This window comes from Anomaloglossus baeobatrachus, chromosome 1 (genome assembly GCF_048569485.1).
Source record: "Anomaloglossus baeobatrachus isolate aAnoBae1 chromosome 1, aAnoBae1.hap1, whole genome shotgun sequence".
NCBI classification, from domain to species: domain Eukaryota; kingdom Metazoa; phylum Chordata; class Amphibia; order Anura; family Aromobatidae; genus Anomaloglossus; species Anomaloglossus baeobatrachus.
This window is the reverse complement of record NC_134353.1, coordinates 76,401,895-76,416,316: the sequence shown is the minus strand read 5'-3', so window position 1 is coordinate 76,416,316 and position 14,422 is coordinate 76,401,895. Positions and strand designations below refer to the sequence as shown.

Here is a 14,422-nt window from a genome sequence, read left to right as displayed (position 1 = left end):
GTTTTTGGATGCCTTTTTGGGGCAACAGGGTGCAGTTTTGTGCACCGTACAGATGTAGGAAGTGGTTGATTCGCTTCCACTCCTACTAAGCAGTGTTTCCCCGATTGTACAGCGTTGTGATATAAATGTATTTAATTTTGAATTTATTTTAGTGCGGCGATGTAGCAGAGTTAGAGCAGTGCACCAGTCGGTGCCATCTAGCGGCCGATAGGTTATAGTGTTTTATTGAATATCGAGTTTATTGCTAGTGTGCGTTTTAGTGTAGTGTGTAAGTGTGTAATGTATGACATAACGTGTTGGCCTAATGAGCTGGGTCAGGAAGGAGGCACAGTTTGGGGACTCATGTAAAGCATATATAGGAGTAACGAGTATATAGGAGTTACAGGTATTCATAATACGGAATGTTTTAGGTTAAGATTTAGTGTAACGTAGGGACTAAGAGTGCAGGAAGGGGTGTAAGTGGTGCATATGTGGTGCCCCTGAGGCTTCAAGCGTCACAGGGTACTGCACCTCCATTAGGTTGTAGTACTTATCCCGGGTCCAGGGAAGGTCAGTAACGGTTTCCACTTACACAAACATACAGTCGCAGTGGGTTGCCCTCCCCAATGGAGACCAGGTCAGGGTCGGATCACAGTAGGGAGTCACTACTGCGGTGGGTTTACAGGACGCCACCGCAACAGGGTGTTATGATGTGGTAACCATGGACGATCACGAAAAATCCCAATAATAAGGAAAAACCAAAACCACAAGAGTAGTTGGAAACTAAGCTGAACGCAATCCCATATCGGACAACACTAGAAGCAGCAGTGGGATGTTCCTAACACACCTAGACACCTCGTCACTGCCTGAGAAACTTGCTACACCTCAAAAATAGAAATGAGGAATCCTAACTTGCCTTGGAGCAGTCCCTAAACATGCAACAACGGTGATGTAAGAAAACACAATACACAGATAGAAAATATAGATCATCAGGTGAGGCCTGACTTACTAGATAGAACAGTACAGGACAGATAACTGATAGGAAAAAGATCTGAGACCACATGTTCTCTCCTGTTGTGAACATATTTGTACTGGGTTGCGGTTTGGGGCTCACTCTTGTGGCCAGTGCTGGTAGTAGAGTTAGTCTGCTTAATAGAAGCCAGGCAGCAGATGATGATTGGAAATCAGGCTGCTCAGACTGGGCCTATATAACTGAGTAGTGTTCTCTCTGTCTGGGCCGGTGATCAGTGTTGTCCCCTGTGGTGCTGTGGACATTCTGGAGCCTGCCCTATCTTCTGTTTTCACCTGAACTCCTTGCACATAAGTTTTGTCTTTGTACCATTTGCTGATTTGTTTCCACTTTCTTGTCGTTTTTATTTCTGCAGTATTAAGGCTTGTTTCCTGGTTTCTGTTTGTGTGGAGTTCTGGGTGGAGTTGGATTATTCCCTGCTAGGAATGTCTGTGTACCCAGCTCTATATTCTGCAATGTATTTTTGTCTTGTCATGCTTGGTATTAATTTCAGTCCTTCCTCTATATTAATGTTTTGCTTGGATCCCAGTAACACCAGAGTACTGATATAGTGGGGGAGAGATCATGTGGTCTCAGTTTTTTTCATATCAGGTGTGTTGTTTGTTGTTTTTTTTTTTAGGGTTTTGCGCGGCTACAGACAGTGCTCTTTTCTGTTCTTTCCTATATAGATAGTTTGGGCCTCATCTTTGCTGAATCTGTTCTCTACCTGTGTACTGTGTTACATCTTATACTAGGATGGGGCTATATACCAGGATACATTATGGGAGCATATATACCAGGATGGGGACATAATGTGAGCATATATACCAGGATGGGGCCATGATGGGAACATATATACCAGGATGGGGCCATGATGGGAACATATATACCAGGATGGGACCATGATGGGAACATGTAAACCAGGATGGGGCCATGATGGGAACATATATACCAGGATGGGCCATGATGGGAACATATATACCAGGATGGGGCCATGATGGGAACATATATACCAGGATGGGGCCATGATGGGAACATATATGCCAGGATGGGGCCATGATGGGAACATATATAGCAGGATGGGACCATGATTGTAACATATATACCAGGATGGGGCCATGATGGGAACATATATACCAGGATGGGGCCATGATGGGAACATACAGTCAGGGCCAGAAATATTTGGACAGTGACACAAGTTTTGTTATTTTAGCTGTTTACAAAAACATGTTCAGAAATACAATTATATATAATATGGGCTGAAAGTGCACACTCCCAGCTGCAATATGAGAGTTTTCACATCCAAATCGGAGAAAGGGTTTAGGAATCATAGCTCTGTAATGCATAGCCTCCTCTTATTCAAGGGACCAAAAGTAATTGGACAAGGGACTCTAAGGGCTGCAATTAACTCTGAAGGCTTTTCCCTCGTTAACCTGTAATCAATGAAGTAGTTAAAAGGTCTGGGGTTGTTTACAGGTGTGTGGTTTTGCATTTGGAAGTTGTTGCTGTGACCAGACAACATGCGGTCTAAGGAACTCTCAATTGAGGTGAAGCAGAACATCCTGAGGCTGAAAAAATCCATCAGAGAGATAGCAGACATGCTTGGAGTAGCAAAATCAACAGTCGGGTACATTCTGAGAAAAAAGGAATTGACTGGTGAGCTTGGGAACTCAAAAAGGCCTGGGCGTCCACGGATGACAACAGTGGTGGATGATCGCCGCATACTTTCTTTGGTGAAGAAGAACCCGTTCACAACATCAACTGAAGTCCAGAACACTCTCAGTGAAGTAGGTGTATCTGTCTCTAAGTCAACAGTAAAGAGAAGACTCCATGAAAGTAAATACAAAGGGTTCACATCTAGATGCAAACCATTCATCAATTCCAAAAATAGACAGGCCAGAGTTAAATTTGCTGAAAAACACCTCATGAAGACAGCTCAGTTCTGGAAAAGTATTCTATGGACAGATGAGACAAAGATCAACCTGTACCAGAATGATGGGAAGAAAAAAGTTTGGAGAAGAAAGGGAACGGCACATGATCCAAGGCACACCACATCCTCTGTAAAACATGGTGGAGGCAACGTGATAGCATGGGCATGCATGGCTTTCAATGGCACTGGGTCACTTGTGTTTATTGATGACATAACAGCAGACAAGAGTAGCCGGATGAATTCTGAAGTGTACAGGGATATACTTTCAGCCCAGATTCAGCCAAATGCCGCAAAGTTGATCGGACGGCGCTTCATAGTACAGATGGACAATGACCCCAAGCATACAGCCAAAGCTACCCAGGATTTCATGAGTGCAAAAAAGTGGAACATTCTGCAATGGCCAAGTCAATCACCAGATCTTAACCCAATTGAGCATGCATTTCACTTGCTCAAATCCAGACTTAAGACGGAAAGACCCACAAACAAGCAAGACCTGAAGGCTGCGGCTGTAAAGGCCTGGCAAAGCATTAAGAAGGAGGAAACCCAGCGTTTGGTGATGTCCATGGGTTCCAGACTTAAGGCAGTGATTGCCTCCAAAGGATTCGCAACAAAATATTGAAAATAAAAATATTTTGTTTGGGTTTGGTTTATTTGTCCAATTACTTTTGACCTCCTAAAATGTGGAGTGTTTGTAAAGAAATGTGGACAATTCCTACAATTTCTATCAGATATTTTTGTTCAAACCTTCAAATTAAACGTTACAATCTGCACTTGAATTCTGTTGTAGAGGTTTCATTTCAAATCCAATGTGGTGGCATGCAGAGCCCAACTCGCGAAAATTGTGTCACTGTCCAAATATTTCTGGACCTAACTGTATATACCAGGATGGAAACATATATGCCAGGAAGGGGCCATATATACCAGGATGGAGCTATATATACCAGGCTATATCCATGATATGTGGTCTGGTCATAGTGTCGCGGTATTTCTCCCTTGTACTCTATGTGGTAATATTCGGTTACTACGTGGTGTAATTATGGTGGGGTGGTATTACTCTCTTGTATGTGGTTGTATTTGATCACTATGTGTTGGTAAAATGTTATCTGGTCATAGTGTCGTGGTATTTCTCCCTTGTATGTGCCTGTATTCGGTCACTATGTGGTGGTAATATGTTGTCTGGTCACGGTGTGGTGGTATTTCTCCTTGTATGTGGTATTATTGGTCTTGGTATAGTGGATTGTTTTGTGTGTAGAGGTCACTTTTTCTCTCTGATATCAATATGGGGAAGATTATTTCCTGTTTTCTACTGCTAAATTGGCTTTGACTACGTCTTCATATCTACAGTGTGGCTCTCGACCAGCTTTCAAAGTTGAATATGACTCTCAAGGTAAAAAAGGTTGGGGAACCCTTCCTTAAACAAATAAAACCACTGCATTATGCAAGTAGACTTCTTACCGTCAGATTAGTTAAAAGAAATTGTTCAAAATCATTTTGGAAGCCTATTGAATTTTCTCAGCATTATTATGCTTGCCTATATAGTGCCATCATATTTCAGACATCATCATCACTGTGAACATTCGGAATAACAATCTAAATTTCCTATCAGTATGGGAGGAAACCTAAGTATCTAAAGGAAACCCATGGGGAAAACATGCAAACACCTTGCCGATGTCTTTTGGTGAGATTTGAACCTAGGATTTGAATGCTGCAAACCACTGATGCATCCATTGATATGGTGTCGTTGGGCAGATTTTGGCTCTCCACCCTATGATTTCTCTGGTGTCTGGGATCAACACTGGTAGACTAGGGCATCGAGCCGATGTGTGCTGATTCATAGGCTGGCTAGCAAGAGTTAATCTCTGCTGGTCTGCTTGCTCTTTTGATCACATATTGTTGGGACACGTATCACATCTGCTCCCCTCCTATTTATGCTGGAGGAATCCTTCAATCCATGCCAGCTATAGTTTATTCTATGTTGGTCTGTGAGGTGTGGTGTCCCAGACTTACTGGTGAATGTTTTGCTCATTGTTTGGAGCGGTTGTGAAGTTTACCCCTGTTGTTTTGTAGCTTCCTTCCTGCTCTTTTTGAACCTATTATTCTCTATACCTTTGTGTGTGCGTGCTGTGTGACAAGGTTTGGTTTTCCTTTGTCTTTCTTTTTCTGTGGGTTTCAACACACTCATGTCCTGTCCCTCCCTGGGGGGAGGAGGAGGAGGAATCAGATCAGGACTGGCCAGGAGCAGGGCCAGGAAGGAGACTCAGGCCTCTCCACCATCAGTAGTATCCCTGAGATTAGGGATAGCATATTGCCCCCAGCTTTAGGGACAGCCTAGGAGCCCCGGGTCCCCGCTATCCCATAGTCATCGTGACAATTGTAGAGAATACGATATGAGTTTTTTTGGTCATTGATCTTATTGAGAATTTGTGCCTAATGTATAACTTTTCTTAAGTTTTGACAAATTTACTGTTACATGTGTGATTCTGTGGACCCGGGGGTCACGCGGACACTCCAAATAAAAGGGGACGTATTTGTACGGGATTTGCCGTAATCAGTCTGTGACGCCACCCACGGTGTGTGGTGAAGTGTGGCACCACCGCTGCTTCTGTGGGGCACCCGGGGGCGATGGGATGGCAGCTGGTTGTTAACCCCTCTGTGGGTAGGGATGGTTGCCCCGGGTCCCGGTGACTCGTTGCAGGGGACGGTGATGGCAGTGGCCGGCGCGCCTGATCAGACCAGGGAGTTTCAGCTTACTCAGAGTTAAATAAATCAGACGAGTCCAGTGGTTAACCAAGGTGCTGGTGGCCGCCCACCGCGGCCGGGTGTACTCTGGTCCCCCACCCGGGCTGGTGGTCTGTGTCACTTTCCTCTGCACTGTGTTGTGATGTGGTGGACTTCCTGGTGTGTAATGCGGGAGTCCGCTCCCAGTACTTCTGTTGGGAGCCGTGCCCGCTGACGCTGACCCGTGGGATCTATCGGGCCTTGGCAGATGCCCTATCCCTCTCTGTGGGTGGTTGTCTGCTTTTGGGACTTTGGTTGGGACAGGACCTATAATCCTGCTCTCAATTGGTTAATTAGCTAGGCCGTTGGTTCCGGTCCTGGCTTCAGGGTCACACATGAGCTATTGGAATTGATTAATTATAACATGGGTGTGATGGGGTACCATCATTAAATCCTTTGGTTTTAATGGGAACTATTGCAGAACTATTTTCTTATCAAATCTGACAGAACTGGTAATGGGGTTTCTGTATGGGAACCCCTGACACATACAGTACATTAAAAAATAACTGCTGTTGTCATTTTTATTTCAGAAATTAATAGCATACATGAAAATAGACAGCTTTGTAATATATCTTATCAGAGAATTCAGCTTTTTTCCTCCTGGATTGATTTTTCTCTCTCAATTCTTGGGTAAAATCTGTATTCATTGATTTTCCCCATTGCTAAGATAGGAGATACAAGTTAATGCTTTTAAAATTATAAGGACATTGTGTTGCTGTCATCTCCTATCTCAGTAATGGGAAAATCTGGATTCACTGAATTCAGATTTTACCTAATGAATTGAAAATTTTGAGAATGATTGATTAGTCCAGGAGGTGAAAGAAGCAGATTTCTCTGATAAGATATTTTATAAAGTTTCTTATTTTCATGTGTACTATTGATTTATAAAAAAAAAAATAAATTAAAATGACTGTTCTTTTTCAACAAAATCTAACTTGAATAAATTAATTACTAAATAGAATGAATGACATTGAAAATATTCTACATTTTTTTAGAACTCTTCCTTGATCACATCTACGGAAATGTTAAAAGAAACACATCAAGCAGAAATAGAAAGACGACCATCAAAAGTAAGTGATCCCATAACAACCTGTGTAAGTGGAAGATATTTGTTTTTTAAAGACTTTCATAACCATTATTTTTTATGTCCAAATTTAATAAAATTAATAATACTGGTACCTTATAGTCTTGGTTAAAAATGTTCTATTTTGTGTCTATATATGAACAGAATTCTTTAATTAGTTTAATAAGCCACTCCTTAACTGGGGTTGGGATCTCCTCTCCACAGGAGCACTTAGCCGGTCAGATTGTAGCACTCAAACTTGTCCTCTTCCTCAGTGTAGCGAATGGCATCCCTGCACTACCTTTCCTCTCCCCGGCAGGGACACTGACTCACTTACCCCCGCGACTGGACTGCTTCCTCACTCACACTAACTTGGACGTCCACGTGCTCCTCTGCTGCTGCCTCCTCCTGGGGGCTGTACATGCTGCACAGGTTCCTGGGAGTGCTATTAGGGTGTGTGCCTGCCCTCCTTTTAACGGGTCGGCACACCATTTATGGCTGAGAGGCACTAGGTTTGTAAGGTATCCTCCAACTAGGGGAGGTGCCTGCGCAACGCCTTTAGTTAGTCAGTGTTCCTGATTGCTAGATAGTTATCAGGTCCCGTAGTTCCAGTGTCTGTCACCTCTCTGTGCATGTTAACTCTTTCCTGTCTTTACCTGCCATTCCCTCCATACCTGCCTGCACCCAACCGTCCTGTCTGTGCCTGTCCTCACCAGAGACTTTGCCTGTCAATACCTGACACTGTCCTGGGAGTGGCACCTGGCGTCCACCCTGATGTTTGCTTAGTTAAGCCCCTCCCATGTCAGGGTAAGCCCGGGACCTCCCTGTGGTCTAGTAGGTCCACTCCCACTGTCTGGATCCAGTCTATAAACATTTTGCTCATCTTGTATGTAGTGCAAGCACAGCGCTGTAGTGTCACACAAAACATAAGTGGGTGGAAGTGCAATAATATGACGCTGCTGGTGGCACCAGTGAGTGGAGTCCTGGATGTCTGCCACTACCTATATCTCCTAGAGATATTCTAATACTATCCAAAGTGCACACAAACAATGATGGGGCTGCGATCTTGATGAAAAATCATCAAGACAAACTTACATAGTGACACAGGGAAACAGACAGTGGGCACTGAAGGATAGCTAAGAATGATATATCAAGGTAACCTTAGTACTGTATATTATGGTGCTATAATGCTTGCTGATGTCCTCATCACACATCATTTAGACCAGACCTGGGCAAGGGGCGGCCCGCGGGCCACATCTGGCCCGCCTACTCTCTGTGACCGGCCCGCCTGGCTCCGGGCGTCCTTGCTGGCCGGTCAGTGATGAGGGCAATCTGACCTGTTGTTCGGAGCTCCAGGCTCCGGGCGGCCCATGATCAGATTGCCCTCATCACACACTGCGTGCCGGCGTGCAGGGAACAGATGACAGTTCCTGCAGCGCCGCACAGTGCAGCAGCGGAACGCAGGAATCTGTCCTCTGTTGCCTGCCGGCACTTTCTCTCTGACACACGCGCGCCCTGATGTCGTCAGTATGGCGCGCGTGTGTGTCATTTGAAAAGTTCCCGCCCGGCAGGAAAAGAAGATGCAGAAGCCGGGGCCTCTATGGAGAGAGGAAGCAGCTCAGCGGGGGGGCCGTACAAGAGAAAAAGGATGTCAGCGGGAGCCCGTACAGAGGTGCCTGAGGAGGGAAAGGTGAGTGGTGACTAGTAACCTGACGGTACAATGGGGGGAATGGAGGGGAGGGGGTGGGGGGGTAACTGGTGAGTAATATTTGGGTGTAGTGATGTAGTATATGCCAATGTAGTTTTACAGGTGTAGTATATAGGGGTCTAGTGATGTATATGTGGATGTAGTGATGTATATTACAGGTGTATATGGGGGTGTAGTGATGTATAGTACAGGTGTATATGGGGGTGTAGTGATGTATAGTACAGGTGTATATGGGGGTGCAGTGATGTATATTACAGGTGTATATGGCGGTGTAGTGATGTATATTACAGGTGTATATGGGGGTGTAGTGATGTATATTACAGGTGTATATAGGGGTGTAGTGATGTATATTACAGGTGTATATGGAGCTGTAGTGATGTATATTACAGGTGTATATGGGGGTGTAGTGATGTATATTACAGGTGTATATGGGGGTGTAGTGTAGTGATGTATAGTACAGGTGTATATGGGGGTGTAGTGATGTATATAGTACAGGTGTATATGGGGGTGTAGTGATATAGTACAGGTGTATATGGGGGTGTAGTGATGTATAGTACAGGTGTATATGGGGGTGTAGTGATGTATAGTACAGTTGTATATGGGGGTGTAGTGATGTATATTACAGGTGTATATGGGGGTGTAGTGATGTATATTACAGGTGTATATGGGGGTGTAGTGATGTATAGTACAGGTGTATATGGGGGTGTAGTGATGTATATTACAGGTGTATATGGGGGTGCAGTGATGTATATTACAGGTGTATATGGGGGTGCAGTGATGTATATTACAGGTGTATATGGGGGTGCAGTGATGTATATTACAGGTGTATATGGGGGTGCAGTGATGTATATTACAGGTGTATATGGGGGTGTAGTGATGTAGTATATGGGGATTGTTTGTGTATATATGTATATAGTGTGTGTGTGTATGTGTATGTATATATATATATATAGATAGATAGATAGAGAAAAGCCCGTAACTGCGAGTGGTACTGGAGTTACATCGGGTACCACGTGCTCTCTCCCCGCCCCCTGCAGCGCCATACCGCCATTACAGGGCCTGATTGCGTTTCTCCGGTACCTGTTTGCATGCATGTGACAGGTACCGGAGAAAACACGAGTCTGTGAAATAAAAAGATTTTCCATATTTACCTGCTTTCTTCGACTCTGCTGCCTCCCGCTCCTGACCACCGCTCATTCATTGATTATTCACCGCACTCTGGACCTGGAAGCCGGAGCATCGCGATGACAGCACCGGGCACAGCTCCGTTGAGGACATCACCGCAGGGACAGGTGAGTATTCTGCAAGCACAGTGACCTCCAGCTTCATGGGTTCATCAGAGTTCATTGGGAACTGTGACGAGTCCCCGAGATGCTCCGGCTTCCAGGTTCTCAACACACACACACACCTGTATACTCACCCAGCGATGCGGTCCCCAGCGCTGTCCCTGCTTCCAGCTGCTCACTGCAGTGAATATTCAGTGAGTATAATTACCAGCGATAAGGAGCGGGAGGCAGCAGAGCCAGAGACAGCAGAGCCAGAGACAGCAGCGCTGGAGAGAGGTAAATATAGAAAATCTTTTTATTAAAAAGACCCGTGTTTTCTCTGGTACTTGTCACACTGATGTCACACAGATCACATCAGTGTGCGATCCGTGTGACACCCGTGCTAGCGGAGAAAAAACGGACGTGTGTGTGCAGGGCCACGAGGGGTCACACAGTCCGTAACTTACTGTTTGTATATGAAGGGATAGTATATATACTGTATACAGTATTGGGTAAAACTGAGTTAATTATATGAGTCCGGCCCTCTAAAACCATCCCAATTTCTCATGCGGCCCCATGGGAAAATTAATTGCCCACCCCTGATTTAGACACATTACTGCCTCTCCAAGATAGTCATAGTGTACGAGACATGTCCTAAATCAAACAATACCCGTGGGAGAAAATATCACTGGTAACGAGTGTCATTGGAGAAAACCTCAGAGAAGGAGATGAGAAACTGAAAAGAAATCTCGCCTATCGCCCCTTAGTACAATTAGCCTGTCCTTGAGGTTGCTGGCCATGTCCGCATCCTCTACAGCTGAAAACAGCTCTCGTGTCTCATGGTGAAATCAGTTTAAAAGTTATTTACAAATTAAGTTATAGTAAAAAAAAGTTTTAAAAATCTGTTAAAGAAGGATTAAAAGAAACGTGGCAACATTCTCAACAGAACAGCAGCAAGCAGAGGTCTGGTAATAAATCCAGCACAACCTCTTCCCACTATACGTCTCTATATAAATGAAAAACAGCCTTTATTGAGCTTCAGTAGTGATGAGTGAGCACTACCATGCTCGGGTGCTCGGTACTTGTAATGAGTAGTTGGATGCTCGGATGGGTGCGACCCGAGTATAAAGGAAGTTAATGGGGAACTCCATTAACTTGACTTCCATTATACTTAGATACTTGATTCACGCCCATCCGAGCATCCAACTGCTCATTACAAGTACCGAGCACCCGGGCATGGTAGTACTCGCTGTTCTCTAAGTTCCAGTGCCGCCGTGCCACACCATTCCAGTCCGATGTCTGCAGCCAATCAGTGGCTACTAATGGTCTACTTTACTCTCACTTCCTCCAGAAGAAACTGGTATCCGGAATAAATGAGAACTGCTGCTGCTTTCTCACTTCCTTTGTATATCTGTCACATGGCATAACCATGTAAAGTAGTGCCCGGGGAGACCCAGCACTGACATCATTGGAACGGTGCTAAAACTGGATATGTTTATACACTTTTTTTTTTTTTTTACATGGGGGAATATAGTAATTGAGAAAGGGTTGTCCAGGTAGTGGACAATCCCTTTAAGTGAAATCTCTTACTAAGGGCAGAGTCACAGTAGCGTATGGCATCCGATGCAAGAGCATCGGATGTGATATGCTAATGACCCTCAGCTCGGGCTCTGCTGCAAGCGTGAGCCGAGTGTCATGTGACTGTGATCCGATCCTGCAATTGGATTACAGCTGCGGAGGAGAGGGGGGATTAATCTCCCTATCTCCTCCATTGACAGCCTGTGCGTATATCGCACTGCACTTGGATGTCATCCGAGTGCAGTCCGGTTGTGAAGCCCTGGACTAGTCAGGTCGTCCCAGGTAGTCACACATAACACCACACCCCTCTCCCAGTTAGGTAACATCAGTCAAACTTAAAAGCCTTGTCACCACCCTCCAGGTTTGATGTCCACAACAGGGGGGGTGGAGCCAGATGGTTGGCTCCACCCACCGAGGAGTTCACAGGCCTGGAGGCGGGAACCCAAGTAGTCTAGCTCAGGCTCTGGAAGAGTCAAGTTCAAGTCGAGTGTAGAGCAGACAAGTTCAGGGGCAGTCCTGTGTTCAGGCTGCCCAGAGACTACCAGGTGGCTGGGTCATAGCCCAGTTGCCACTGGCAAGGAGGCAGAGTGTAGTGGCCGCCTGCAGGAGACCGGGAAAACGACCAGTGGAACCGTAAGGGACCGGGACAGGGTAGTGGCCCGCCGGAACCCAACCGGGAAGCCAACTGGATACCGGAGCACCAGGCAGGGTACTCAGACCCCAAACTAGGCTAGAAGCCACCAACATAGTCAAATTAAGTGATTCTGGTCTGCACCTCAGGGGTTCATTCCCACCTAAGTCCCGATTGAAAGCAACAGCCCAACAATTCCGGATAAGTGCCACCGCCAAGGGCAAGAGATCCAAAGGGCCAGCATCTGCGGGCAAACGGGCTCCGACGACAGATACACGTCGGGGAGCGGACTACCGGTGTCTAGGCACAGGAGTCAAGATACACACACAGAGCTGCAGGAGAAAGGCGGACACCACCAACCTAATCTGGGAAAAGCTGCAGCCGGCTGCGGACCCCGTTCATCACTCCGTTTGGTTTACCAGTGACTCCAGTGTCTTGTGTCAGAGTGAGTACACCAGTGCCATCAGGCACCGCGCCGAGCTGCACTGCAACACTATACCCTGCACCCGGGCCCCGGCCCACCGGACCCCGGGACCAACATCCCCTACCCACGGAGGGGTCAACACCTAGATGCGCTACTACACCGCTCCTGGGGTCCCCATACTTTCACCGCAGCGGTGGTGTCTACAATCACCACAACCCGTGGGTGGCATCACGAACTATCATTTCAAACCAAACACCCAAATCCCCGCGTGTAGCGCCAACTCCCTTGCAGAGCGACATGACCCCCGGGTCCGTGAGAGGCTCGAGTCACCACCCGCAGTGCGAGCATGGATCCGAGCGGCGGTACACGGTCTTTCCCTCACATCCACAGTTAAGTATGGGTGCGAGTAATACGAAACTTGCAAAGAATCATAGCATGCTGCAATTTTTCCTCAGTCTGATTAGGGCTGAGGAAAAACTCGCAGATCTGAGCTGCAGCATTATCTTACATGGGGCCAAGTGCAATGCAAGATTTTCTCACTGCACTCGTGCGAGTCATACGCAAGTGTGACTCTGCCCTAAATGTCATCGTGAAGTTCTCATACTAAATTATATGCAATTATTTCAGAATTAACACACATAACAGATCACCAAATTACAAGAAATAGGTTGCTTAGAGAACCACCTTGTTAGCCAGCCAAAATCACATTTTTATATCAGAATGGCTTTGTATGTCTTCACCATGTGTAAACATTCTTTAAAGCGCAATCCTAAAGGGGGCTTTACATGCTACGATATCGCTAGTGAGCGTACCCGCCCCCGTCGTTTGTGCGTCACGGGCAAATCGCTGCCCGTGGCGCACAATATCGCAAACAACAGTCACACGTGCTTACCTTCCCTAGCGACGTCGCTGTGGGCGGCGAACAACCTCTTTGTTAAGGGGGAGGTTCATGCGACGTCACACAGCGGCCAACCAATAGAAGCGGAGGGGCGGAGACCAGCCGCATTATTGACACACCCACCTCGTTGCCAGAGGACGCTGGTAAGTTGTTGTTCGTCGTTCCCAGGGTGTCACACGTAGCGATGTGTGCTGCCTCAGGAATGACGAACAACCTACATCCACAACGACTTACGAGATTTTGAAAATGAACGACGTGTCAACGATTAGGTGAGTATTTTTGATCGTTAACACTCGCCCGGAGCTGTTACACGCAACGACATCGCTAATGACGCCGGATGTGCGTCACGAATTCTGTGACCCCGACGACATATCGTTAGATATGTCGTTGCATGTAAAGCCCCCTTAAGGGGTACTTTGCACGCTGCGACATTGCAAGCCGATGCTGTGATGTCGAGCGCGATAGTCCCTGCCCTCGTCGCAGCAGTGATATCTTGTGATTGCTGGTGTAGCGAACATTATCGCTACGCCAGCTTCACATGCCCTCGCCTGCCCTGCGACGTCGCTCTGGCCGGCGATCCACCTCCTTCCGAAGGGGGCGGGCCGTGCGGCGTCACAGCGACGTCACACAGCAGGCGGCCAATAGCAGCGGAGGGGCGGGGATGAACATCCCGCCCACCTCGTTCCTTCCGCATTGCAGCCGGGACGCAGGTAGGAGATGTTCCTCGCTCCTGCGGCTTCATACACAGCAATGTGTGCGGCCGCAGGAACGAGAAACAACATTGTACCTGTCGCTGCACCGACATTATGGAAATGTCGGACCCCACACCGATGATACGATAACGATGCTTTTACGCTCGTTAATCCTATCAAAAAGGATTTGCACACTACGATATCGACTGTGACGCCGGATGTGAGTCACTTTCGATTTGACCCCACCGACATCGCACCTGCGATGTTGTAGTGTGCAAAGCCCGCCTAAGAGTACATACACACAATGTCTTTCAAACTCAAGTGAATCTCAGTTTTTCAAGCAAAAGACACTTCATGAATCTCTGGCAGGTTTTTTCCTAAAGCATTTTTGAGTAGTTTTTCCAATCTTTTTGTCCATTGGTGTATTTTTGGAGAGTTTTCCCAGGGTTTTTTATAACGTTTTTATT

At 46.4% G+C, this 14,422-nt stretch overlaps 1 protein-coding gene across 1 annotated transcript in view; it reads left to right on the top strand.

The window, feature by feature from the left end:
* LOC142286390 (cytotoxic T-lymphocyte protein 4-like) overlaps positions 1 to 14,422 on the top strand; it is a 46,744-nt gene that overhangs the window by 26,787 nt on the left and 5,535 nt on the right. Inside the window, exon 4 of the mRNA XM_075333361.1 lies at positions 6,692 to 6,766. Coding sequence (XP_075189476.1) covers positions 6,692 to 6,766 — 75 coding nt within the window. The remainder of the gene's footprint in view (positions 1 to 6,691; positions 6,767 to 14,422) is intronic.